Genomic DNA, 27,927 nt, shown 5'->3' with positions numbered 1-27,927 from the left:
CAAAAACTGGGCCGCAACTGGGTAAGTCGAGTTTTTGCACCTAATGGCGCTATGATGCTCTGAGATACGTACTTTTAATTTGCGCTTTGTTTTACCCACATAATTTTTACCACAAGGACAAGTTATAAGATAAATAACTGCCTTAGTGGAGCACGTGATAACACCTTTGATTGGGATGCGTTTCCCTTTTTGGGGGTGTTTGAAGGATCTACATTTATAGCACAGCCATTACACTTGTAATTTCCATCCAGTAATGACACCATGTAATATTTTGCGCTACACGTGCAACACAGCATTCCTAACCTAGCCCACAATGTCTGCTGTGTGGATTGAGCAGTCAACAAGTCGAGCAGTCATTTGAAAGGGTAATAAAATTTCAGCGAGACAGCTCAAAAGGCAAAATCCATTAAAGCCAAGATACTGGAATTCATTGTCCTTGACAATCAACCGTTCTCCGTCGTGGGTGATGTTGGCTTTCGCCGACTGGTCGAGCACCGGGTACACACTACCATGTTCACTATTTTTCAGATGTTGCCCTACCGGAGTTACACAGTAATAGAGTCACTGCTATTAGCTTCACGACATACATACTATGGAAAGCCGTTTGGGTCTTTGCGTGTCAAAAAAGATACAGTAGCACTGCCAAAGCTGTACAGAAAAGTCTGCAAACAAGTAAACACCAGCCACGAACGATGTGTTTTCAATACCACGTTGGTAATAAAGCATCATTTCTTTGACCACAACTTCTGGGGTAGCTAGCTAGCTTTAGCTTGGTAATTAGCTAGCACCAATACAACCAGCCTGAAAACAATGACCAGTAGAAACTGCAGTCATTTTCATTATTCTTAGCAATGACAACGCTGGGCCAATTGTGCGCCACCCTATGGGACTCCCAATCACGGCCGGATGTGATACAGCCTGGATTTGAACCATGGACTGTAGTGACGCCTCTTGCACTGAGATGTAGTGCCTTAGACCCGCTGCGTCCATGTGTGTGTTAACTATTTAACTGTACTAGAATGCTTAAAAGGCCGCTAAAATGTTTAATATCGGTATCAGCTTTTTTGTCAAGGAAAATATTGGATATCGGTATCGGCCAAAAATGTCATATTGGTGCATCACTAACACAGACAACCCCACATAGGCACCAGTCCATCCATGAAATATCATATTGGTAGGACTATCTTTTATCCAATAGAAGGGAAAATACCCTGTGAGTTGTCATAGCTGGATAGATTTTTATCTTGCTTCTCTAGGTCTGTGAATAAGTTTTTCCATTGGTGTCCCCTCTACGTGACTGTGAGTCGCTTTAGATAAAGGTGTCTGCTAAATGGCATTTATTATTATTATATTTTACAGACAAAAGCCAAGCACACTTCACACTGGTATGCTGCGCTAGTGTTTAAGTATCTTTTAAGAGAGAAAAGCCCACACTCTCACTGGCTGACTGCTTCTATTTAACACTACCGTGCCTGGCTGGCTAGACACCCCCTTTAGGCATATCGTATCTACTCTGGATTACCGACCTCTGCCTGACCTGACCCTGCCTGCCGTCCTGTACCTTTGCCCCACTACTCTGGATTACCGACCTCTGCCTGACCTGACCCTGAGCCTGCCTGCCGTCCTGTACCTTTGCCTCTACTCTGGATTACCGACCTCTGCCTGACCTGACCCTGACCCTGCCTGCCGTCCTGTACCTTTGCCCCACTATTCTGGATTATCTACCCCTGCCTGCCTTGACCTGTCGTTTTCCTGTCCTTGTTGCTGTAATAAACATTGTTACTTCCACACAGTCTGCATTTGGGTCTTACCTTCAAACCTGATATATTTGGCCACTCTCTCAAACACAGTACATGTCTGTATTATTTATTTTGAGGAAACTTACATTCTTTAGAGATGTTTTATTTAAAATTCCTCTTGGTTGTTTTAAAATATCCCTTTCCCTTTGGGGAACAAGCCAGTGTGTCAGAGAGCTAGGGGGAGTTAGTATTGTCCTAATGAGAATCAGCTCTTTATTCCCTGACTACAGCACAATGGAAGGAAAAGAGATAGAGAGGCAGGGTGAGAGAGAGAGAGACTAGAGAGAAAGCGAGAGATTGAGGGGAGAGACTGAAAGAGAAAGAGAGCGAGAGAGACAGAGGGAGACAGAGAGACAGAGAGCAACAGAGAGAGCGACTAGAGATATAGAAAGAGAGAGAGAGTACATTCTGATACAGTAAGGAAACAGCAGGGGAACACAAACAGACCTCAGCTTTCTGCTGGCCCAACTTTGATGAGTCTCTTTGATACTTAGTAGTACATCACTAGATCCAATAGAAAGAGGTATGAGTGTCAGAGAGTTAGGGGGTGTTAGTATTGTCCTAATGAGAATCAGCTCTTTATTCCCTGACGACAGCACAATGGCAGGAAAAGAGTGAGAGGGCGAGAGAGAGAGAGACATAGGGGGGGGAGACAGGGGGAGCGAGCGAGAGAGAGATATTTCCCTCAGATTACACAGATCCAGAAAGAATTTGAAAACAAACCCAATTTTGATCAACAAGGGTTTGCAAAGCAACAAGCAAGCTCAATCAACCACAGCTAAAATGTTTTTCATTATTTCAAATAGTATTTGAACCCAGGTCTGTCATGGACTAGTGTTGCGGGCAGGCGGCAGCTGTTAGAGAAGTTAAAGAAACAGCTGAGAAAGTAAGACACTGCGAGATCAGCCGAGTCGGGGGCACACATACACACACAGAGACACACACAGACAGAGAGACACAGAGACACACAGACAGATCAGTCAAGTTGATTAGACACACACACAAATCAGCTGATTTGGGCATAGCCCAGGACAGACTGGGAGGACCTGGAAGGCCTCCCCCCTCTACACCCCACCCAGCCATCTGCTGGGGTCTCCTGATAATTCTGTCCCAGCTACCATCTCTCTGAGCAGCCCAAAAGGCACCATATTCCCTTTAGGGCCCTGGTCAATAGTAGTGCACTATAAAGGGGATATGTCATCATTTGGGACGCACAATCTGAGCAGCCCGTTCCAGCTGAGAGAAATCAGAGAGGGTTAAATATAGCCTCACCATCAGCTTCATGTCATTATAAGCATTGAGAACAGCTACAGCAACATCTATCACCTTCAAGATTTAAAAGGTACTGGGTTGGATGGATTCAAACATTGTAACTTAATTAACAGTATCACCATCACCCCCATGTGGTGGAATATTTGTTTGTTGTGTGTTACAAAGCTCACTTTGAATATGTTTACACCTTTGATGTCTGAAAATAAATAGGCATATTTGTTTATTAGAAAGGGTCTCTTTGTTTCTATAATAGTTACTATGGCTTCACAAAATAACAATAGACATGAACGATTGAAGAACTAGTAGTACAAAAGCCACCAAACAACCCTACTCCCTCTGCTGATTCACAGATGAAGCTAAGCAGGCAGAGCCTGCCCTGCACCTAGATTTGGTACACAACATAGGGAGTCTGTGTGTTGGTTGGACTCCCTGAGTCCCCCTTTGTCCAACCAATGCACAGACTCACGATGTTGGCTACCGGTGTTGTGCCGAAAATCATTGCTGTGACTTGCGTGCTAGTTAAGATTTCTGTTCTTCACTCTGTTGTCAGTTTAGCCTACATTTCACTGATCTTAGTAGCAAAATTTTATTTTTATTTGTGTCCTTCCAGGCAGCTGTCAATTTGGCTATTTGTTTCAAGTGGGTTAGTCTATAAATACATCTCTTTGTCAAAATGTATAATCTCTCATTTTGGTAGCTCATGTTGACCAGTAGTGTGTGCCACGGAAAGTATTTGACTCTAGCCACACAATTAAGGAATTTAGAGGGGGGTTATTTTCTTGCCTGCCGAAAATCTAATTTCCTTAATTGTGTGGCTAGAGTCAAATACTTTCCGTGGCACACATCAGAGTCAAATACTTTCTATAGAACAAACTTCACTCAGGATAGGCAACCCGTTTTGTTCTATAGAAAGTAACTGAAAGCAACCGAAATTAATAATGAATGTATGCGTGTTGTATTAAGTATAGAAGAGGGAGTAAAATGTAGGCAATAAACATTTCAGAACAACTACTTGTCGAATAAAACATGTGAGAGATAACGAATTTTGGCAAAGAGATTTATTTATAGACTAATACACTTGAAACAAATAGCCAAACCGAAAACTGCAGATATCACTAGTGCCTCCCCCGCGATCAAACCGCCATAAACATTAAATTAAATTAAACGCAGCCTAACGTGATTATTGACAGCTGCCTTAAAGGACATAAAAAAATGCTTTCTGCTACTAAGATCAGTAAAATGTAGGCTAAACTGACAACGGAGTGAAGAGCAGAAATCTTAACTAGCAGGCAAATCGCAGCAATGAAGAATTGAGTGTGTGGGCTTTCACGTAAGGAGGGGGATTCTGGCAGGGGAGGAGAATTTCGGCAAAACCCCGGAACATAATTACAAATGATGTGTATACTGCAAATTCCAAGAAGAACAAATATAATATTTCCCTAAAACATCATTTTAAACCATGCTTACATTTGTATGAGATCAGATGTGTCTCTGTATTTGGTGGGAATACTTGGGACCAGACATCCTAAATTAAAATCACTTGGAGCTGATTTGGTGTTTATACGGTCTTTTATGTCCAACAATGAAAATGCGGGCCGACAGTTAGGGAGCTCTGGCCTAGATCCACAAATACAACCTTCAAACACACCCTTAAATACTGAAGAAGCATTTATAATAAATAAGCAATATTGCTTGTTTTCAATGGCCCAACATTACAGCAACCATATCTTTCGCAGTTTTGCCCTAGGCTCTGAAGATAAGCAGGTGTAACGGATGTGCAGAGGGTCCCTGGTTCGCGCCCGGGTATGGGCGAGGGGACGGTCTAAAGTTATACTGTTACACAGGCTTACGGGCCTCCCCCGTTCTAGCGGTTAGAACATCATCTGGAAATACACTATATGGATGCTAGGCTACTGAATGAAGTCGTGTTGTTGGGACATTTACAAAAAACAATGCTGAACAACTCCAGTGTTTTCATACCTTGAAAGTTGTGTTTGTAGTGGAATGGTTAGAAAACTAAAGATGGTATGATAGTTTTGAAGATGACTCACGATGTGTGTATTTCCCTTCAACCGTTGTGTGGACTGCTGGCTCCAGGAACTTCCAGGAAAGCGAACGCTGATGAATTCAGGAGTTTGCGCGCCAAATTGTCATTTCAGGTTAAGGGGTGTATTCATTGTTTAAATATAAATGCTAAAGTTTATGCAAATGTTAATGATGTCTTTGTTTTGAGTAACGTGTTAATTGTTTACCATTGTAATGTATAATGTCGAATAGCATTTCATTTGAAGTGAATTACCAATGACTGTTGAGAATTTACCGTTAAAGGTGTGAATGGTTTATGCCATTATTAGGGAAGGTTCTTTTATGATGCCCATACTCTTTATTCATGAGGAGCTGTTCTTGAGGTAACATGTTTTTGCATAGCTCAGTCTAATCTGCACCACCCAGCGGCTACTGTGAGTACACACCTTGAAGATATGTGAATGCGTGGCTGCTTTATTGAAACCCTTAAAATATCCTATTTAATCTGACAACTGGGCAGCGTTATTGAAAACCTTCAAATATCCTATTTAATATGACAACAACCGGTAAATTTAAGTTATTCTATAAAATAATATTTTCATCAGGGCCAAATTACCGAAAGGGCACGCTGGTGGGCCTCCCACCCAACCAATTTGGATTTATTTTGTCAAAATGTGTATAATTCCAGAAACTGCAACATTTTCTCTCAGCCTCATGGCAAAAATGTGTAAATATGCCCCAGGGCCCCAAATAGTCCAGTCCTGCTTTTCATGTGTCAAATTAAATTGATGCCTGAAGTCATACCTTGTGTGTGTGTGTACGAGACAACATTGTCTTGTAAGACTATGCTTATGAATCAAAAGACAAATAACTACATTATCTCAAAGAAATCTTTAAAATGTTTGCTTGTTTATTTCGCAGGACCCAGGTTTTCAAGAAATACATGATTAGCCTCGCAAACCTAAAACCTCCACAAGCATTATGTCTTTGACTGGTATGTAAAATACCAATATACAAAACAAAATAAATACAGAATCAATATTTCAATAGCATGCCTCACGATGCAAAAGGCGTATGTACTGTATGTATACATTAGAATGACAATTATGAAGAGATGAAGCATAATTCTCATATCACATTTTATGAATAAAAACAAAGCCTTGGATCTACCACTCTAAACTAGGTTTATAACAAAGGTCTGATTAGACATTTTAACTTGATGCACACAAGTGACTGGTTGACTGCACCCATCCATCCTCGTAATATACAACAGTCCGTCTATACCGGAAACAGTGGGCTGGGAAGTTAGTGCCAAATTCAAAGGCATTGAGAATGAGAATAGATTTACATATTGGCACAGCTTTTTACACTTGTTTTTCTTCTTCCAGAAACCACTTGAAAGTATTGCGAACAAAAGACAACAGAGAGAAAATATAAAATAGTCAAACAAGGCAGTTTGACAAGAAAGAGAAAGGCCTAGAATCTCTAAAGCACCGGCAAGGTAAATACAAGGAGAGAGACAGATGGTGCTTTGCTTTCTGTACACTCTAGAGGGTTTAGTAGAACCATGTAAAAGCTTGAGTTCCCTGTCTTAAGGGCTTTTCACACTACGTGTTCTTAACCCAGGCCTAACCTTAACCCTGGGTTAAAACAACCCCTAGGCCAAGATCAGCGTGAACACAAATTCAGAGGGACAAGCGACAGGCAAGGTAAAGCTTTAAGGGAAATAGTCCATTTCAGACTTCATTCCAGTCAGTGCTTTCAGTTTCTTTCTTTTGTTTCCCTCCTCCTCTCCTCTCTTCTCCATGTCATGTATTGTAAGCAATGTAAGTGGATCCTAGAGGACCATATTCTATCTTTAACTGCTATTGGTAAATTAATATGGCTAGATGAGGCAGAGTACAACCGAGATGGAAGGAATGCGGTCACACCGGGAGATTAACGGGATTCTAGAGATCTGGAGTGCGTGATGGTCAGGTGCTGTGTAGGCTTAACGTCGAAGGTCAGAGGTGTCCTTTCCTGTCCTCAATGTCTGGTGGACTGCTAGTTGCTGCTGTTATAGGTCTGCAGACTGGCCCCAGATCTGTTTATGCTCTCTTGTCAACTGCTATGGTTATTTTCACGCCAATGGCCATAGGATTTGGCAAGACAGCACAAACTGATCTGGGACCAGGCAAGCTGTTATAAGAGCTCCATTAGCATTCCTAAGTGTCCGTCTCGTTCTCCAGTTCTAGTTCCTCCCCATCTTGTAGTTCATTGTCTACATCCTGTAGATCTTCATCATGTAGTTCCTGGTCTTCTTGTAGTTCTTCATCATTGTGTAGCTCTTCGTCCTGGTCATGTATCTGCTCATACTGTAGCTGCTGATACGGTAGCTGCTCAATGTCTTCATCCTCTTCATCTTCCTCGTGCAGAGTCAGTTTCCTGTCCTCCACCAGCTTCATCTTGTCCCGGATGTGTTCAGCAGAGGACGCCATGTCTCCAGGACTGCCAAAGTACTGCTCGCTCCTGAAGGGGGGACAAAAGGGGCAGAAGGACTCAGCAGGGTCATAGGTTGGGCTATGGATACAAGGATTGACAGTCCATGATCAAAATGGCATGTATCATTAGATCTAGCATCTTGGTAAAGCCAGGCATGTCTCAGTGTGAAATGTCCATTGTTTCTTACCCGTCTGGGAATATAACAGGGACAGTGAGTCTGTCCAGTAGAGCCTTCCCCACTGTCTCCACCTCCTCATAGGTCTCCTGCTCCACCTCGACTGGGAGATCACCCTGGTCTGGGCTGGCTTGGACCAGCACCTGGGATGGAGGAGACAGGAGGGAATGGAAACAGAAGAGGACCATCAACAAAAAAGTATGTACTCACTGAACTGTTAGTCACTTTAGATAAGTATCTGTGAAGTGGCATACATGCATATCCCAATAATTCAACACTTCCAAACAGCAGGGCTCACTTACTAGAGCACAAAGAAGACAAAACCTTTGCAATATTTGCTAAGAAGAAGGTGTATTATTTGGCTGTCACAAAGGTAATTCAATAATATATTAACATCTTCCTGATATCAAATCAAATTTTATTTGTCACATACACATGGTTAGCAGATGTTAATGCGAGTGTAGCGAAATGCTTGTGCTTCTAGTTCCGACAATGCAATAATAACGAACAAGTAATCTAACTAACAATTCCAAAAAAACTACTGTCTTATACACAGTGTAAGGGGATAAAGAATATGTACATAAGGATATATGAATGAGTGATAGTACAGAGCAGCATAGGCAAGATACAGTAGATGATATCGAGTACAGTATATACATATGAGATGAGTATGTAAACAAAGTGGCATAGTTAAAGTGGCTAGTGATACATGTATTACATAAGGATGCAGTCGATGATATAGAGTACAGTATATACGTATGCATATGAGATGAATAATGTAGGGTAAGTAACATTATATAAGGTAGCATTGTTTAAAGTGGCTAGTGATATATTTACATAATTTCCCATCAATTCCCATTATTAAAGTGGCTGGAGTTGAGTCAGTGTCATTGACAGTGTGTTGGCAGCAGCCGCTCAATGTTAGTGGTGGCTGTTTAACAGTCTGATGGCCTTGAGATAGAAGCTGTTTTTCAGTCTCTCGGTCCCAGCTTTGATGCACCTGTACTGACCTCGCCTTCCGGATGACAGCGGGGTGAACAGGCAGTGGCTCGGGTGGTTGATGTCCTTGATGATCTTTATGGCCTTCCTGTAGCATCGGGTGGTATAGGTGTCCTGGAGGGCAGGTAGTTTGCCCCCGGTGATGCGTTGTGCAGACCTCACTACCCTCTGGAGAGCCTTACGGTTGAGGGCGGAGCAGTTGCCGTACCAGGCGGTGATACAGCCCGCCAGGATGCTCTCGATTGTGCATCTGTAGAAGTTTGTGAGTGCTTTTGGTGACAAGCCGAATTTCTTCAGCCTCCTGAGGTTGAAGAGGCGCTGCTGCGCCTTCTTCACGATGCTGTCTGTGTGAGTGGACCAATTCAGTTTGTCTGTGATGTGTATGCCGAGAAACTTAAAACTTGCTACCCTCTCCACTACTGTTCCATCGATGTGAATAGGGGGGTGTTCCGTCTGCTGTTTCCTGAAGTCCACAATCATCTCCTTAGTTTTGTTGACGTTGAGTGTGAGGTTATTTTCCTGACACCACACTCCGAGGGCCCTCACCTCCACCCTGTAGGCCGTCTCGTCGTTGTTGGTAATCAAGCCTACCACTGTTGTGTCGTCCGCAAACTTGATGATTCAGTTGGAGGCGTGCGTGGCCACGCAGTCGTGGGTGAACAGGGAGTACAGGAGAGGGCTCAGAACGCACCCTTGTGGGGCCCCAGTGTTGAGGATCAGCGGGGAGGAGATGTTGTTGCCTACCCTCACCACCTGGGGGCGGCCCGTCAGGAAGTCCAGTACCCAGTTGCACAGGGCGGGGTCGAGACCCAGGGTCTCGAGCTTGATGACGAGCTTGGAGGGTACTATGGTGTTGAATGCCGAGCTGTAGTCGATGAACAGCATTCTCACATAGGTATTCCTCTTGTCCAGATGGGTTAGGGCAGTGTGCAGTGTGGTTGAGATTGCATCGTCTGTGGACCTATTTGGGCGGTAAGCAAATTGGAGTGGGTCTAGGGTGTCAGGTAGGGTGGAGGTGATATGGTCCTTGACTAGTCTCTCAAAGCACTTCATGATGACGGATGTGAGTGCTACAGGGTGGTAGTCGTTTAGCTCAGTTATCTTAGCTTTCTTGGGAACAGGAACAATGGTGGCCCTCTTGAAGCATGTGGGAACAGCAGACTGGTATAGGGATTGATTGAATATGTCCGTAAACACACCGGCCAGCTGGTCTGCGCATGCTCTGAGGGCGCGGCTGGGGATGCCGTCTGGGCCTGCAGCCTTGCGAGGGTTAACACGTTTAAATGACTTACTCACCTCGGCTGCAGTGAAGGAGAGACCGCGTGTTTTCGTTGCAGGCCGTGTCAGTGGCACTATATTGTCCTCAAAGCGGGCAAAAAAGTTATTTAGTCTGCCTGGGAGCAAGACATCCTGGTCCGTGACTGGGCTGGATTTCTTCCTGTAGTCCGTGATTGACTGTAGACCCTGCCACATGCCTCTTGTGTCTGAGCCGTTGAATTGAGATTCTACTTTGTCTCTGTACTGGCGCTTAGCTTGTTTGATAGCCTTGCGGAGGGAATAGCTACACTGTTTGTATTCAGTCATAATATAAGTATAATATAATAATATATATATAATATATATATAATAATATATATATAATGATAATATAAGGTTTCATTTTCATAACTGTCATTCTTTTCCTACCTTCTCAGCTGCGGTGTGAAAGGAGCAGGCCATCTCCAGCCGATGGACCCTCTCCTCAGTGGTGACAGTAAACTGTTTCCAGACCCGGTTGAGGCGTGGCAGGGTGTCACCAGAGGAGCGCGTGGAGCACCGTAGAGACTGACACAACACCACCGTCGCCTGGAGCAGCTGACGGCCGTAGTCATAGGTGCTCTGGACACAGAGAAAGAGAGAGCCAGGTTAACACAATACCTAGTACCTAGTAGGGGGCAGTGGGGTAAGTTGAGCCATTTATTACATTCAGCATCACTCCGTCAAGGGAAATATAGTACTCTTCTAACAAAGAAATCTATATACAGTACCAGTCAAAACTTTACTATTTTCTTTATTGTAGAAAAATAGTGAAGACATCACAACTATGAAATAACACATATGGAATCATGTAGTATCCATAAAAGTGTTAAACAAATCAAAATATATTTTAGATTTCAGATCCTTCAAAGTATCCACCCTTTGCCTTTGACAGTTTTGCACACTCTTGGCATTCTCTCAACCTGGAATGCTTTTCCAACAGTCTTGAAGGAGTTCCCACATATTCTGAGCACTTGTTGCCAGCTTTTCCTTCACTCTGCAGTCCAACTCATCCCAAACCATCTCAATTGGTTTGAGGTGGGGTGATTGTGCAGGCCAAGTCACCTGACACAGCACTCCATCACTCTCCTTCTTGGTCAAATAGCCATTACACAGCCTGGAGGTGTGTTGGGTCATTGTCCTGTTGAAAAACTAATGATAGTCCCACTAAGCGGAAACCAGATGGGATGGCGTATCGCTGCAGAATGCTGTGGTAGCCATGCTGGTTAAGTGTGCCTTGAATTCTAAATAAATCACAGACAGTGTCACCAGCAAAGCAACCCCACACCATCACACCTCCTCCTCCATACTTTACGGTGGGAACCACACATGCGGAGATCATCCGTTCACCTACTCTGCGTCTCACAAAGGCACGGCGGTTGGAACCAAAAATCTTACATTTGGACTCAAAGCCCAAAGAACAGATTTCCACCAGTCTAATGTCCATTGCTCGTGTTTCTTGGCCCAAGCAACTCTCTTCTTCTTATTGGTGTCCTTAAGTAATGGTGTCTCTGCAGCAATTCACCCATGAATGCCTGATTCATGCAGTCTCCTCTGAACAGTTGATGTTGAGTTGTGTCTGTTACTTGAACTCTGTGAAGCATTTATTTGGACAGCAATTTTTGAGGCTGGTAACTCCAATGAACCTATCCTCTGCAGCAGAGGTAACCCTGGGTCTTCCTTTCCTGTGGTGGTCCTCATGAGAGCTTGAGGGTTTTTGGAACTGCACTTGAAGAAACTTTCAAAGTTCTTGACATTTTCCGGATTGACTGACATTCATGTCTTAAAGTAATGATGGACTGTCGTTTCTCTTTGCTTATTTGAGCTGTTCTTGCAATAATATGGACTTGGTCTTTTACTAAATAGGACTATCTTCTGTATACCAACCCTACCTTATCACAACACAACTGATTGGCTCAAACACATTAAGAAGGAAAGAAATTCCACAAATTAACAAGGCACACCTGCTAATTGAAATGCATTCCAGGTGACCATCTCATGAAGCTGGTTGAGAGAATTCCAAGAGTGTGCAAAGCTGTCATCAAGGCAAAGGGTGGCTACTTTAAAGAATCTCAAATATAAAATATATTTTGATTTGTTTAACACTTTTTTGGTTACTACCTGATTCCATATGTGTTATTTCATAGTTGTGATGTCTTCACTATTATTCTACAATATTAGCCCACCCACACAGCTACCATTGCACTTTCATGCTAGGTTTAGGGCCGCATACTGAATCTTATAGAGACCCCAACTGATGTATGGAACAATCTTACAATGATCTACTTTGGTTTAGATACAAGCGTTAATTTGACTTGGTGAAAATCAGTTTTTTTGGACCTAACTTGCTTACCTGTTTTTCCATGTGGTTTCTTCCTTGACAGTCTCCATGAAATTATGACCTCTTCCTAAATAATTTGTCAATTTATTAACTTTGTGTATGGTTTTCTAGACACAAGGGTGGCTCAACTTACCCCCTTGGCTCAACTTACCCAACTCTCCCCTTCCCCCTCTATTTCCCTTTGAAAGACATGGAGAGAGAAAAGAGACAGAGAGAAAGGAGGGGGCAGACAGAACAATTGAGGGAGTGACAAGAGCGGGAGAGAGAGATCTCCTCAGTCTTCCTCAAGCTGTCTGAACTCTGCTCTTGTAGTACGTACCTGTGCAACATCCACAAACTTCTTGTGTTTCTCCAGCAGCACTTTGGTTTCCTGTGAGTCGTCCCCTAGTCTGATGTGGGTCTTTAGAAGAGCATCGAGGAGCTCACCCAGCCACTCCACCGCCTGAGAGTTAACACAGTGACATGAGCTGGGGTTTACAAGGTATTGTCAACAACAATAACAACATGTCAACAACAACATGTCAATAATAACAACACACTTAAGTTTGCAGTCCAGAACCAACAGAGGTCAAACAAAAAAACAAAAAACAGGGATGAACAGAAGGAAGCCTATCTACTGACTTGTGATGCATCTTCCTCACACTTGAACAGCTGGACCATCTGAAGCATCTTCAGTCTCCTGACATCCACCATGTCCTCACATCTAAACAGGACCAAAACTCTTTTAAAACATGACAAAAGCCATTTCCATGACAACGGGGCAGCAGGATAGCCTAGTGGTTAGAGTGTTGGACTAGTAACCGGAAGGTTGCAACCTACTGTTCCTAGGCTGTCATTGAAAATAAGAATTTGTTCTTAACTGACTTGCCTAGTTAAATCAAATTAAAATAAAAATTTAAAACAACAGCCACGATATTCCAGAAATCGCTTGACTTGTGGAACCTTTGTAAACAACTCCAGTATCATTTTGAGGCCTGACATCATCAAAAAAAGACTGAAAATAAATCTGAGCAAACCTTTGTTTCCGGAGCTGCATGTCCTCCATGACACCTTGGATGTGATCAACGTTGTCTTTGTTATCGATGGGCACGTCTTTCCCATAGGACCAGGAAGTCTGGTTGGACATCTGATCCATCAGGACCTGGCCTTTCTCCCTCAGGCCTACCAGGGCTCCCTCTGGACAGAAATACACATCAAATAATACTCATGAATTACTCAACTAACACTACTGAAAGTTATTTCAAATGTAAAATATTATTCTTGCAGTTATCCATTAGAAAAAAATACAAGAAGAGGGGATATAGTTAAGACTGTCAATGTTTCAGCACAAATACCTTTCTCATTATCAGTTTTTTAATTCTACTCTGCAGTTATCTATTGAAGGCTTGCTATCATATAACAAAAAAATAACAGTGAATAATACATTTAATTGTGATTACCAACGCTCTTGAGTTTCTCCTCAAGGTGTTTGAGTGTTTGTTGGATGGCAGCCCCGTCAGCAGGCGCCACATCGGCACAGAGCATGCCCAGTAGACCATCCAGTTGCTGGGACAGCTGGGAGGGTAAACTGGGGCGTTATTACAAAGCCAACAAAGAGCTCTAGGCCAAACAGTTAGTAGTCTATACTACACTGAACAAAAATACAAACACAACATGTAAAGTGTTGGTCCCATGCTTCATGATCTGCAATAAAAGATACCAGAAATGTTCCATATGCACAAAAAGCTTATTTCTTTCAATATCTTTGCACAAACTTGTTTCCATCCCTGTTAGTGAGCATTTCTCCTTTGCCAAGCTAATCCATCCATCTGACAGGTGTGGCATATCAAGAAGCTGATTAAACAGCATGATCACTACACAGGTGCACCTTGTGTTGGGGACAATAAAGGGCCACTCTAAAATGTGCAATAAAAGGTCACTCTAAAACACAATGCCAAAGATGTCTCAAATCGAGGGAGTGTGCAATTGGCATGCTGACTATAGGAATGCCACCAGAGCTGTCGCCAGATAATTTAATGTTAATTTTTTTGTTATTAGCCGCCTTCAACGTCATTTTTGAGAATTTGGCAGTACATCCAACCAGCCTCACAACCGCAGACCACATGTAACTATACCAGGCCAGGACTTCCACATCTGGCTTCTTCACCTGGATCGTCTGAGACCAGCCACCTGGACAGCTGATGAATCTGTGGGTTTGCACAACTGAGGAATTTTGACCTGAATGCAGTTCGGCATCGCAACAGACTTCAGTGGGCAAATGCTCACCCTCGATGGCCACTGGCACGCTGGAGAAGTGTGCTCTTCACAGATGAAATCCGGTTCCAACTGTACTGGGCAGATGGCAGGTGATGGTGCCGTGTGGTCGAGCGGTTTGCTGATGTCAACATTGTGAACAGAGTGCCTCATGGTGGGTTAAGCTACGGACAACGAATATAAGCCATGGACAACGAACACGATTGCATTTTATCAATGGCAATTTGAATGCAGAGATACCATGACGAGATCCTGAGGCCCATTGTCGTGCCACTCATCCACTGCCATCACCTCATGTTTCAGCATGATAATGCACAGCCCTATGTCAAAAGGATCTGTACACAATTCCTGAAAGCTGAAAATGTCCCAGTTCTTCCATGGCTTGCATACTCACCAGACATGTCACCCATTGAGCATGGTTGGGTATGCTCTGGATCAACATGTATGACAGCATGTTCCAGTTCCCATCCATATCCAGCAACTTCACACTGCCATTGAAGTGGAGTGGGACAACATTCCACAGGCCACAATCAATAGCCTGATCAACTCGCATGAGGCAAATGGTGGTCATACCAGATACTGACTGGCTTTCTGATCCACCCCTACCTTTTTTTTCAGGTATCTGTGACCAACAGATGCATATCTGTATTCCTAACCATGTGAAATCCATAGATTAAGGCCTAATTCATTTATTTCAATTGACTGATTTCTTTATATGAACTGTAACTCAGTAAAATCTTTGAAATTGTATTTTTTTCAGTATATTATGACCCCTATCCCTAGGCACTAAGAGTATGTAGATCAGATGACTGGATAAGTATAAGCAATATGGGTGGTTGGAGCTCCATCTTGCCCTCTGATTGTGGCCATATTGCTTACACCTATCAAATCCTCAAAGATCTACACAAGGGCCCAGGGATTGACTTTGTGATTTAGAGTAGGAGTCACTGTAGTTCTTGTTCTTGGCTTTATACGTATTTTGTAATGATCCATTCAAATCAATCAATCAATGATACATACGTCCTGTGCTGTGCCGTGGAACTCGTGTGCTGACTGCAGTACGTTTTGTCTGGACTCCAGTTGGCTGGCCTGTCTGTAACAGACATCACTGAGCTGCTGCTGAAGACCCTTTAACTCCACTAGGTCCTCCTCGTCTCCAGCACTCAGCAACGCTGCTATCTGCTGGTTCAGCTCTACGTACACTGCAAACCACTCCTGTAAATACACACCCAATAACACATACATTTGGGTTGGATTTCACAAATTAGAAACACAATTCAGCCACACAAGTTGCACAATGTTTCGCAACTTATTTCCATTGTGGTCCTCTGGCTTTGGCCAGAAAGCAGGAAAACTCTTTCTGATATACTCACCAGTTTATCATAGAGAAGCTCAATACAAAGAAGAACCACACACTAAAGATGTTTCTGTCTCAAAGCTGTTCAAACCTACTGTACAGTAATTGAGTTGAACGCTGTAGTGAAGTGTTTTTGTGGTATAGTTATTACCTTGAGAACACTTATACATTTCAGATCAATAGCGCCACCTGCTGAAGGCTCTTGGAGACAACACCACGCCTTAGCCTAACCATCAATCTTTAGCTTTGACCTCACTCTGGCTTTAGCCTTTCATTCCCCTGGCTGGTACTCTCTGTTTCGGTCACCAGGGCACACTTTGGCCCAGAGCAATGATTCACCAGGGTCTTTTATGTAAACCCAGCCAGGGGAAACATTAGTTACACCCAACAGCTGCAGCTGCTGCAGTCACTTCCTGGCCTGGCCTGTCTGTCCACGACTAAGAGCAGGACAATACTACATCCAGGGAGGAAAAGTTAAGGGCAAGCTCTAATTTGTGCTTCAAACTCTGTCTGTTTTGTAAGTGAAATCAAACAAGCTTTTTCCAGATGTACACACTGAACCTTATTTACTTAACTTGTTTGTCCCCCATATTTTTTGTCTAGTAGTGCTTTATCTGTGCTCCTCAGACCAGAGATTAATGATCTATAAAAAGCAGTTACAATACAGTACATCTCCTGGCAGCTAACAGACTCTCCCTAACAATCCAAACTAATCATATTCGGTGACCTAATTATTGGGATCTTCAAGATGCTCCAAAGACAAGTGCTTCTTCTGCAGAGAGAGAAAGCAAGAAGAGAGGCACACACAGAACTAGCAGCTATCTCCCCACCTCTTCTCATCTCTGTAATTATGAACATTGAAAAAGGAGTGATGTAATAAAGTTGTGCTGTTGGCAAGCTGCGTCGTGTCGTGTTGTATTGAGTTGTGTTTGTAGTTTTGTGTCTGTAGTATGTGTTGTGTTATTCTGTCCTTACGCTGTGCTGGCTCTCTATCTCCTCATGTTTCTGCTGCAGGGCCTGGGAGGCCCTGATGGAATCTCCGATCCCCCATTGTGTTCGGAGCTGCTCTGTGCCAGGCCCCTCCAGCCAATTCACAACCTGCATAGCAACAAGGAAGAGAAAGACCCCATTAGCACACGCTTCATGACTCACAGACACACACCCCAGGACCAACCAATCAAATACCTTCCAGGCATCTGTGAGGTCGATGATTGGACACAATCATTAACAAATGCTTTATCACTTCCCCCCCAGGCCCACCAATCAAATACCTTCAGGTATCTGTGATGTCTCTTATTGGTTGGAACACATTTAAATCAGTGTGGGTTAAATGGGGTACTTGTTTGTTTCTGTTAAAATGGGGTACTTAAAACCAGAAGGTATAATCACTATAAAGCATGTATGAACACTTATAAAGTCTTATGAGACAAATAGTGTACCATATGTCAGCACAGAACAAGGGCTTGCCAAGTTACCTATAAAGTAAATATTGATAAGGGAATATCAAATAACATGATCAATCTAATTCAACATCTGGTTCAATTATATTAAAGCAGCATTTACAGAGGATCAAGAAGAGGTGTTTAGAATCCACTGTACTGTGTAATAGGGGTGATGAAATGGTTCAGTATGTTGAGGTTGATAGAGCGATTTTCTTCTGCATCAGCTTTTAGCTTGGTGAGGCAATTCTACCGCCTGTCTCCTACAGAGCTTGGAGCAATACAGCTTACAACCTACTCCCCCACTCACTACACAGCATCTTTACTCCCAGCAGATAAGAACTAGGCCAAACTCCCCAAGCCAAACTAATCCTACTGCTGCCTAGGAACATACAATACCCCAGGAACTAGCCACACTGGGAGACAAATGTGAAATGGAAGCCATTGAATACACGGACAGCAGTGACTTCTTCCGTGGTGTCCTCCCATGAACACCATTCTTGTTTAGCGTTTTATGTATCGTATACTCGTCAACAGATATGTTAGTATGTTCCACAGATTTCTGTATGTCTTTAGCTGACACTAGGATTCTTCTTAACCTCATTAAGCATTCTGCAATGTGCTCTTGCAGTCATCTTTTCAGGATGGCCACTCCTAGGGGAGTAGCAAAAGTGCTGAACTTTCTCAATTTAAAGATAATTTGTCGTACCGTGGACTGATGAACATCAAGGCTTTTAGAGATACTTTTGTAACCCTGGAAAGCTTTATGCAAGTCAACAATTCTTAATCTTAGGTCTTCTGAGATCTCTTTGGTTCGAGGCTTGGCTCACATCAGGCAATGCTTCTTGTGAATAGCAAACTCAAATGTTATGAGTGGTTTTTATAGGAAAGGGCAGCTCTAACCAACATCTCCAATCTCGTCTCATTGATTGGACTCCAGGTTAGCTGACTCCTGACTCCAATTAGCTTTTGGAGAAGTCATTAGCCTCGGGGTTCACATACTTTTTCCAACCTACACTGTGAATGTTTAAAAAATGTATTCTATATAAACAAGAAAAATACAATAATTTGTTTATTATTAGTTTAAGCACACTGTGTTTGTCTATTGTTGTGACTGAGATGAAGATCAGATCAAATGTTATGACTAATTTATGAAATCCAGGTAATTCCAAAGGGTTCACATACTTTTTCTTGCCCCTGTTTGTTTATCCCCGTTTTGTTCCGTTTGCTACCATTTAAGAAACGTTTTTCAACAGAATCGGCAGAATTAATACACCCCTGATCACACGCAAAGAGTTTACTTTCATAGCAGCCACATAAAAACAGCATGATCACTTTGCTCATTGTATATATAGTTCTCTCACAACAATCTATGTGCTCTCCTCCTCTCAACTTTTCACTTGTGGACTTCAGTGCACAACACATCAGCTGTCTGTGGCCAGCGAAAAAACATTTCCTAGCCAAACCTTCATATAATGACCTCTGAGGACTACACACATCCTACATCGTTGTCACGTCAGAGTCAACAAGAACTACTAGAATTAACACGTTAGTAAACCCACTAAAATCAGGCAGTACAGTTTTCAATCAGAATGCAGTTTAGCAGTTACACCCAGAGGGCAATAAATTAATAAAACCAAAAGCTCACCATGACTTGGAAGAGTTCCAGTGTTGGATAGCCATAGCCAGCTAGCTAACATTGCATCTCTCTCTGTTTGAGCTGGGTGTTTGAGTAGGCTAAACTACCTAACTGCATTTGCTAGCTAAGTGAAAGTTTATTTTTTATTTTTTAAATACAACCAAATATAGCTATATCTCTCTCTCTCTCTTGCTTCTTCTTAATTTTGGAAGACATACATTTTTTCAAAAACTGTTCAACTATTGTCTTTCTCTCTCTTTGAGTCAACTACTCACCACATTTATAAAGTGCTAGCTAGCTCTAGCTTATGCTTTAGTACCAGATTCATTCTCTGATCCTTTGATTGGGTGGACATCGTGTCAGTTCATGCTGCAAGAGTTCTGCTAGGCTGGAAGAAGCCCTCCTAAAGCTGTCGTAATTACTGTGTAAGTCTATGGAAGGGGCTTGAGAACCATGAGCCTCCTAGGTTTTGTATTGAAATCAATGTACCCAGAGGAGTACAGAAGCTATCTGTCCTCCAGCTACACCATGGCGCAACCCTACAGTGCTGCTGAGGCTACTGTAGACCTTCATTGCAAAACAGTGTATTTTAATAAATTATTTGGTGACGTGAATACATTTAGAATAGTTTTATCTAAAAAGGCAGAATTTTTAAATGTTTCACTATTTTTATTTTTATGATTCACTGAGGAGGATGGTCCTTCCCTTCCTCTGAGGAGCCTCCACTGGTTGCTATAAGACGGAAGATAATGGAAGATAATGGACCTGTGAAAAAAAAAAAAAATAGCTCCCCACTACAGTGACATATATATATTTTATGTAATAATTGAATGGTGACCACAGCCCTTACAAAAATACATTTAAATGTTATTTTTTCCCACCATTCTCCATGTATTCAATGTTTTACTTCCGGGCTATTATGACGAATCTGGCAGCTCCTTCTCTATATGTTCCTAGACTACTGCCTACTGAACAACATCTTCATCACCATAGCAACAGACAGCTCATTCCCTTAGAATCTAGAATCTGTGAAATCTAAAATAGAATCCGTCTATTCCATGGAGCACATCTCATCATCTGCTCACTTCCTCATTGGTACAGTTTTATCATCCAATATCATCTGCTTTGCACTGTAAAACATTCAAAATTGTATCCCTGAGGCACCAGGCCTATCCACAGGGGATAGCCTACATTGAGAAGACTCATAAGAAAATAGGTCTAATGGTCAGTTGCAAATGAGAGGGTACTTCTGTCAGAGAAATATGTGATTGTGGGTTCAGTGACCAAAAAAGGTTGAGAACCACTGTTTTAGACGCTAAAGTAGAGTTCAATCTATTGGCCAATGGGAGAAAAGGCGTTTGCCCTTCATGGTTACAGACAGGAAATTAGGTAGTGCCAAGGAAGAAGTGTGCTGGGATAAAGGCCATGTGTGCTGGGGTGTGTGTGTGTGTGTGTGTGTGTGTGTGTGGGTGTGTGTGTGTGTGTGTGTGTGTGTGTGTGTGTGTGTGTGTGTGTGTGTGTGTGTGTGTGTGTGTGTGTGTGTGTGTTGACTGATGAGTATCCCCGCCAGAGACTCGAAGTCAACAGTCTTTGGGAAGTTAGCTTTTCCATTCAGTGGTATGTAACGCTGACTTTGGAACGAGAAGACCTAACCGAAAAGGCTTTAATATGAGTCGGTTACAGGGACAGTCAGACAATTTATCACCAGGGTCTGGCTTTGAATACACTGAAAAAGGCAAGGCTTCAATTGAAAATTAAGTTCCATTGAAGCATCACATTCCCTAGTTCCTGAGAATTACAACCACTGGATGTCTGGTGAACTAATCCTCATAAAATCCTGTGTGTGTGTATAGCTTTTAAACCTCTCTGAAACAAAGTGCAAAAGACAATGGAAAAAAGAGCAGCCCTACTCTATACTTCTCCTTCAGTCCGGTCACTGGTCTGCTGTTGTTAATGGCATTGGGCCTACGTCAAGGCAGTGCGATGTCTGAAATATCCGTTTGTTTGAATCCTGGCCTCAGTCTTTCACTACGCTGGTGTTTTGGATCCATTAGGGCAGTGTGTGTAGGCTTGTCAGTGGGTTGGTGTTGACGATGTCATAGTGTGTGTGTGCAGTGTGTGAATAGTGTGTGTTTTCGCATCTCTGTGTGTGCATATGTGTGTGATGTGATATAGGGCAGTGTGTGTGCAGTACCTGCATGACCTTGGTCTGTATATCCTCCAGCTGGGATCGTTTGCTGCGTTGGCGACACACCTCCTGGTACTTGGTGTATTGTTCTCTGAGTGAGTCCAGCAGTTTCATAACCTGAAATAATTAAACATTTACTTACCTTGCATATAGTATTTGTATGTATTGTATATAGTATTTGTATGTTATGTGTGAATTTTGCTGTTATATGTTTACTATATATTTTTACATCTTATCTGACTTGAAACAAGTATAAAGTTATTCTATTCCATTGTACCTGTGGCTGGGCCAGTAGCTCGTCATCCATGGGCGACCAGGCCACACCACCTCCCTCTGCCCCGTTAAACCTCCGCTGCTGCAGCTCCGACAACAACTCATGGCCTGGAGGGGAGAGAGGTGTGAATGATCAGAGGGGGAATGATAGTGACAGGGGGAGAGATAATGAATGACAGAGAGAGGGAGGGAGGAGATACAGGGGTAAGAGTGGGAGAAAAAAAGCAGGACAGGGGGGAGAGAGAGAAAGAGATGAGAGAAAGAGGGAGTGAGAAAAAGAGTGTGTGGGAGCTATTGAATCTTCTCTCCGCTCATCCATTTCATTAAGTTTATTTTGATGTAAAGCAAAGTGCGGGGGGTTAACACATTTTGCCATGGGACAGAGAGAACATTTTAATGTTTTAAAGCTAGTTTCCTGCAAGTCTACATATTTTGACATGGGTCTGAGAGAAAAAATGCAGTTTCAAAGTAAATTTCCTGCAATTCTACACATTTTGCCATGGGGCTGAGAGAGCATTTTCAGTTTTAAAACAAATGTCCTTAAATTATACACATTTTGTCATGGCTTATGACATCTAAGTGACTCAAACATTATCACAAAATCAATCGGGGCCCCATGCCATGACATTTTTTGAATTTTAGATTCTCCCTGACTGTCTAGTTTTTATTTTGGTAGTTGTTAGTTCTCAAAGAAAAATATATAGCTCCATTATCTTTTCTACGTTCTTTATATCTGGTTTAAGTCGTTTAGGTTTAATATGCCGATTTCTTTTTTCCAATCTTAACTTAATTGAATTAATTTGTATTTTTTTGTGGCGGCCACGATTTGCTGCTAAATGTATATATGGGAAACACTGGAAACAGAGCAAGAGGTAGGAGTGTGTACAATGTGGACGACAAGCAGCACATCCCTAGTTGTCATCCATTAATTTACAAAATACATATCAGATGTACATTGTTGTCGAGGAGTACTTCAGGAGAAAAATTGCTATTCATTTATTCATAATGCCAACATCAAAAACATCCGGAAAGCCTTCCAAGTCCATTCCTTGACAAAGGCACACAACAAATAGGACAGATAATTATTTTCATATCATATACATGCTCTTATTATATCTCATGCTGTATCCCCTAGCCTCTCTGTTGTGCCTGTAACAACACAACTACACAAACAACACTAGCACGGCAGCCCAAGGCCTTTCTGTATTCATTATGAATGGCATTCACTCAGCGAGAGAAAGACAGAGAGAGACACAGAGACAGAGAGAGAGAGACACAGAGAGAGAGAGAGACAGAGAGAGAGAGAGAGAGACAGAGAAAGAGAGAGAGAGAGAGAGACAAAGAGAGAGAGACAGAGAAAGAGAGAGAGAGACAGAGAGAGATATACATATATATATATACATATATACACACACACTGCTCAAAAAAATAAAGGGAACACGAAAATAACACATCCTAGATCTGAATGAATGAAATATTCTTGTTCTTTACATAGTTGAATGTGCTGACAACAAAATCACACAAAAATGATGGAAATCAAATTTATCAACCCATGGAGGTCAGGATTTGGAGTCACACTCAAAATTAAAGTGGAAAACCACACTGCAGGCTGATCCAACTTTGATGTAATGTCCTTAAAACAAGTCAAAATGAGGCTCAGTAGTGTGTGTGGCCTCCACGTGCCTGTATGACCTCCCTACTACGCCTGGGCATGCTCCTGATGAGGTCAACTCCTGGACAGTCTGTGGTGCAACGTGGCGTTGGTGGATGGAGCGAGACATGATGTCCCAGATGTGCTCAATTGGATTCAGGTCTGGGGAACGGGCGGGCCAGTCCATAGCATCAATGCCTTGCACTTGCAGGAACTGCTGACACACTCCAGCCACATGAGGTCTAGCATTGTCTTGCATTAGGAGGAACCCAGGGCCAACCGCACCAGCATATGGTCTCACAAGGGGTCTGAGGATCTCATCTCGGTACCTAATGGCAGTCAGGCTACCTCTGGCGAGCACATGGAGGGCTGTGCTGCCCCCCAAAGAAATGCCACCCCACACCATGACTGACCCACCGCCAAACCGGTCATGCTGGAGGATGTTGCAGGCAGCAGAATGTTCTCCACGGCGTCTCCAGACTCTGTCACGTCTGTCACATGTGCTCAGTGTGAACCTGCTTTCATCTGTGAAGAGCACAGGGCGCCAGGGGCGAATTTCCCAATCTTGGTGTTCTCTGGCAAATGCCAAATGTCCTGCACGGTGTTGGGCTGTAAGCACATCCCCCACCTGTGGACGTCGGGCCCTCATACCACCCTCATGGAGTCTGTTTCTGACCGTTTGAGCAAACACATGCACATTTGTGGCGTGCTGGAGGTCATTTTGCAGGGCTCTGGCAGTGCTCCTCCTGCTCCTCCTTGCACAAAGGTGGAGGTAGCGGTCCTGCTGCTGGGTTGTTGCCCTCCTACGGCCTCCTCCACGTCTCCTGATGTACTGGCCTGTCTCCAGGTAGCGCCTCCGTGCTCTGGACACTACGCTGACAGACACAGCAAACCTTCTTGCCACAGCTCACATTGATGTGCCATCCTGGATGAGCTGCACTACCTGAGCCACTTGTGTGGGTTGTAGACTATAGATAGATAGATAGATAGATAGATAGATAGATAGATAGATAGATAGATAGATAGATAGATAGATAGATAGATAGATAGATAGATAGATAGATAGATAGATAGATAGATAGATAGATAGATAGATAGATAGATAGATAGATAGATAGAGAGATAGAGAGATAGAGAGAGACAGAGAGAGAGAGAGAGAGAGAGTGCACGCTTGGCATTTGCTCAGAGAGAGAGAGAGAGAAAGAACAAATTGTACCCTATTCTCTATATAATGCACAACGTTTGAAAAGGGCCCATAGGTTTCTGGTCAAAAGTAGTGCACTATGTAGAGAATAGGGTGCCACTTAGGACCCATCCAGAGTGAGTTCTTCTGTGGCAAGTACCAGAGACACGTTGAGCTGACTGTCCATTCCACAACCCCCAGACAAAGCTCCTTTCATTGGGACAGCTCTGCTATGTACTGGCCTTCCAGGGCTGCGTCCAATATGGCACCTTATTCCCTTTATAGTGCACCTATGGGTCCTGGTCAAAAGTACTGCACTATAAAGGGAATACGGTGCTATTTGGGACACAGCCCAGCTCTGGCCTCCCTCTCTCTACCAGAGCTGTCTCAGTAAATATTTTCATTGTAGTAAAACCGTTCAAGTAACACACTGCTCACCACTAGGCCTGAAACCGCACCCTAGATTGCACTACTTTTCAACAGGACCATAGGGAATAGACTGCCATTTGGGACGTACCCTAGGTGTCAGTTTACTGAAGGTTTTAGCCGAGTGGAAACGTGTTCTCTGCTGGCGGAGTGCACTGCTAACCATGGTGGTTAACATTCTCGCATCCCATTAAACTTAACAGAGCCCAACCTGGTTTAGAACCACACAACACTACTTGCTTGGCTACTGGTATTGAGAAGTTTGCATAAAAGTAGAATAATTACCAGTTTGTAGAACTGTTTCAGGATCCAACGATGGTAGGAAGTTACAATCTGGTGGCCTGAGAGAAAGATAAGAAAGCAATATATTTACTGGCCTAAATAAACATGTCATAAACAATATAATGTGCTGCAATTCCACTGCCCCAAACAATTCCTCAATCATTGGGCACTTTTAAAGAAAACAAACAAATATCAACATGTTTTTAAAATAAATACCTTTCTTTGTCCAACTGGCTGCTTTTCTCACTGTCATTGATGACCACCAGCTCATCCAGAAGGGAAGAGGACTCCTTGGTAAACTTTTCAAAGACCTGAGAAGGAAAACACTTTCGTAAGTTGTGTGTCATACAAAACATAATGCAAACATGGACACAGGCAGAGAGGAACTCAACTTGAACTTACCTTCCTCAAACTATGAGGCTGATTTTGACATACAAGATGCAATATACTTTATTGCCACACAACCAAGGTTGGTGGTATTTGTTTGCATTTGTCTGTATTGTTATGGTGTTGATGTAAACATTGGTAATATGTATATTAACTTTATAAGCAAGTAATCTGTCAAATCATAAATGTCTTTGATCTCATCCAAAGCCATTATTATCCGAGTTGCAAATAATTTCCAAATCAAATGTGGTGCTTTAAACAATATTTGTACAGTCACATTGGGGAAGTATTGCAATGGCGAATTACCAGTCTTTTGTTCACCCAGTCTATGTGATCGTACACCAGACTTCCCCCAAACTCATCAGTAAGCTGACAGGGCTCGATGTAGCGTGTGAGCTTATTGGCAGATACCAGAATGACCTGGAACAGAGGAGTGGGAGAAAGTATTATTTTATTTATATATATATTTTTTTATCATCACATTTTCAAACAGTACATTCATATTTTCCAACATTTGGGTGAGGTTTTCTTCTCGCCTGAGTAGCCTCGTTTCACTGCCAAAAATAAAATGAAACCATCTAGTGTTCAGGGAAATAACAACACAATGTCAAATACAGGTAGCCTAGTCAAATAATTAACATCCAATCACATTAACCGTTACTCTCTCGCGTGAAACCTTCACTCTTGCGCAGACATTTAGAAACGAAACATGACCATTTGAAAAATAAGCCACGGGAGTCTTTTGAGCGAGAATTAAGACGACTTTCGAGTAGTAAGATATGTATAAAAGCAACAGATAACATTAATAGGAAGGGGCTAGAAGAGTCTTATATGGTGAGCTACCAAGTGGCTAGGACAGGCAAGCCCCATACTATTGTGGAGGACTTCATTCTTCCTGCTGCTGCGGATATGGCTGGGACAATGCTGGGGGAAAAGGCCCAAAAAACGACACAGACAATGCCTTCATCAAACAACACTGTTTCAGGACGCATCAATAAAATGTCAGGAGATGTTTTGAAACAATTACTGCTTCACATATAAGCCAGTTAATTACATGCGTTACAGCTGAATGAGTTAACAGACTTGGTGGGCCTGGCACAGCTCCTGGTATATGTCCGTTATGTTTATGGGGCGTCAATTAAGGAAGACATCCTCTTCTGCAAACCACTGGAAACCAGGACAACATGAGAGGATATGTTTGGACAAGTACTGGACAGCTTTGACATCAAATGGACTTGGTCAAGATGTGTTGGTATCTGTTCTGATGGCACAAAAGCCATGACAGGGAGACATAGTGGAGAGGTAACGTGTGTGCAAGGAGTTGCTCCCCAACGCCACTTGGGTACACTGCAGCATCCACCAAGAGGCTCTTGCTGCCAAGGGTATGCCTGACAGCTTGAAAGACATTTTGGACACTACAGTGAAAATGGTTAACTTTGTTAAAGCAAGACCACTGTACTCTTATGTAGGTTCTACATTATGCAATGATATGGGTAGCAACCATTGACGCTTTTACAACATACTGGTTGTCAACATGCTGGTTGTCAAGGGGCAAAGTTTTGATACGTTTTTTTCAATTGAGAGACGAGCTTAAAGTTTTCTTTACTGACCATCATTTTCACATCTGACCGCTTGCATGATGACAAGTTTCTCAAACAACTGGCCTATCTGGATGATAGCTTCCAACACTCTACTCAGCAAATTGGATGCAGTCAATCACAGTGCCATCCGTTTTGTCACCAAAGCCCCATATACTATCCACCACTGAGACCTGTGTGTTCTCGTTGGCTGGTCCTCGCTACACATTCGTCACCAAACCCACTGGCTCCAGGTCAACTATAAGTCTTTGCTAGGTAAAGCTCCGCCTTATCTCAGCTCACTGGTCACCATAGCAACACCCATCTTTAGCACGCGCTCCAGCAGGTATATTTCACTGGTCACCCCCAAAGCCAACACTTACTTTGGCCGCCTTTCCTTCCAGTTCTCTGCTGCCAATGACTGGAACGAACTGCAACAATCACTGAAGCTGGAGACTCATATCTCCCTCACTAACTGTAAGCATCAGCTATCAGAGCAGCCTATTTATTGCCTTACCTCCTTACTTCATTTGCACACACTGTATACAGATTTTTCTATTGTGTTATTGACTGTACGTTTGTTTATCCCATGTGTAACTCTGTGTTATTTTTTTTGTCGCACTGCTTTGCTTTTTCTTGGCCAGGCCGCTGTTGTAAATGAGAACTTGTTCTCAACTGGCCTACCTGGTTAAATAAAGGTGGGGGAAAAAAAGAAATCCTGAATGATCTGAATCTAGGATTACGGGGACTCTCCTCAACTATATTCAATGTGTGGGACAAAATTGAGGCTATGATTAAAAAGTTATTTTCTGTCTGCATTAACAAGGAAAACACTAAGGTCATTCCATCATTGTATGATTTTTTGTATGCAAATTAACTCAAGC

General features: G+C 42.8%; 1 protein-coding gene across 2 annotated transcripts in view; it reads right to left on the bottom strand.

The window, feature by feature from the left end:
• Window positions 1-5,985: 5,985 nt before the first annotated feature.
• The window catches only part of sestd1 (SEC14 and spectrin domains 1), a 53,207-nt gene continuing 31,265 nt past the window's right edge, over window positions 5,986-27,927 (bottom strand). The window contains exons 7-20 of one of the 2 annotated variants that reach the window (XM_042306684.1): window positions 25,773-25,886; window positions 25,296-25,390; window positions 25,083-25,138; window positions 21,542-21,645; window positions 21,280-21,381; window positions 16,974-17,096; window positions 15,662-15,856; window positions 13,828-13,942; window positions 13,405-13,564; window positions 13,010-13,091; window positions 12,708-12,830; window positions 10,438-10,629; window positions 7,765-7,895; window positions 5,986-7,604 (exon numbers count right to left, since the gene is read on the bottom strand). In XM_042306684.1, the coding sequence (XP_042162618.1) occupies window positions 7,301-7,604; window positions 7,765-7,895; window positions 10,438-10,629; window positions 12,708-12,830; window positions 13,010-13,091; window positions 13,405-13,564; window positions 13,828-13,942; window positions 15,662-15,856; window positions 16,974-17,096; window positions 21,280-21,381; window positions 21,542-21,645; window positions 25,083-25,138; window positions 25,296-25,390; window positions 25,773-25,886 (1,896 nt within the window). In that variant the 3' untranslated portion in view covers window positions 5,986-7,300. Of the gene's footprint in view, window positions 7,605-7,764; window positions 7,896-10,437; window positions 10,630-12,707; window positions 12,831-13,009; window positions 13,092-13,404; window positions 13,565-13,827; window positions 13,943-15,661; window positions 15,857-16,973; window positions 17,097-21,270; window positions 21,382-21,541; window positions 21,646-25,082; window positions 25,139-25,295; window positions 25,391-25,772; window positions 25,887-27,927 lie in introns of both variants that reach the window. The other variant, XM_042306683.1, reaches the window with a different exon arrangement.

The sequence above is a fragment of the Oncorhynchus tshawytscha genome, linkage group LG26 (assembly GCF_018296145.1).
Source record: "Oncorhynchus tshawytscha isolate Ot180627B linkage group LG26, Otsh_v2.0, whole genome shotgun sequence".
NCBI classification, from domain to species: domain Eukaryota; kingdom Metazoa; phylum Chordata; class Actinopteri; order Salmoniformes; family Salmonidae; genus Oncorhynchus; species Oncorhynchus tshawytscha.
Note: the sequence above shows the minus strand (reverse complement) of the source record. Positions and strands in the feature narration are given on the sequence as shown.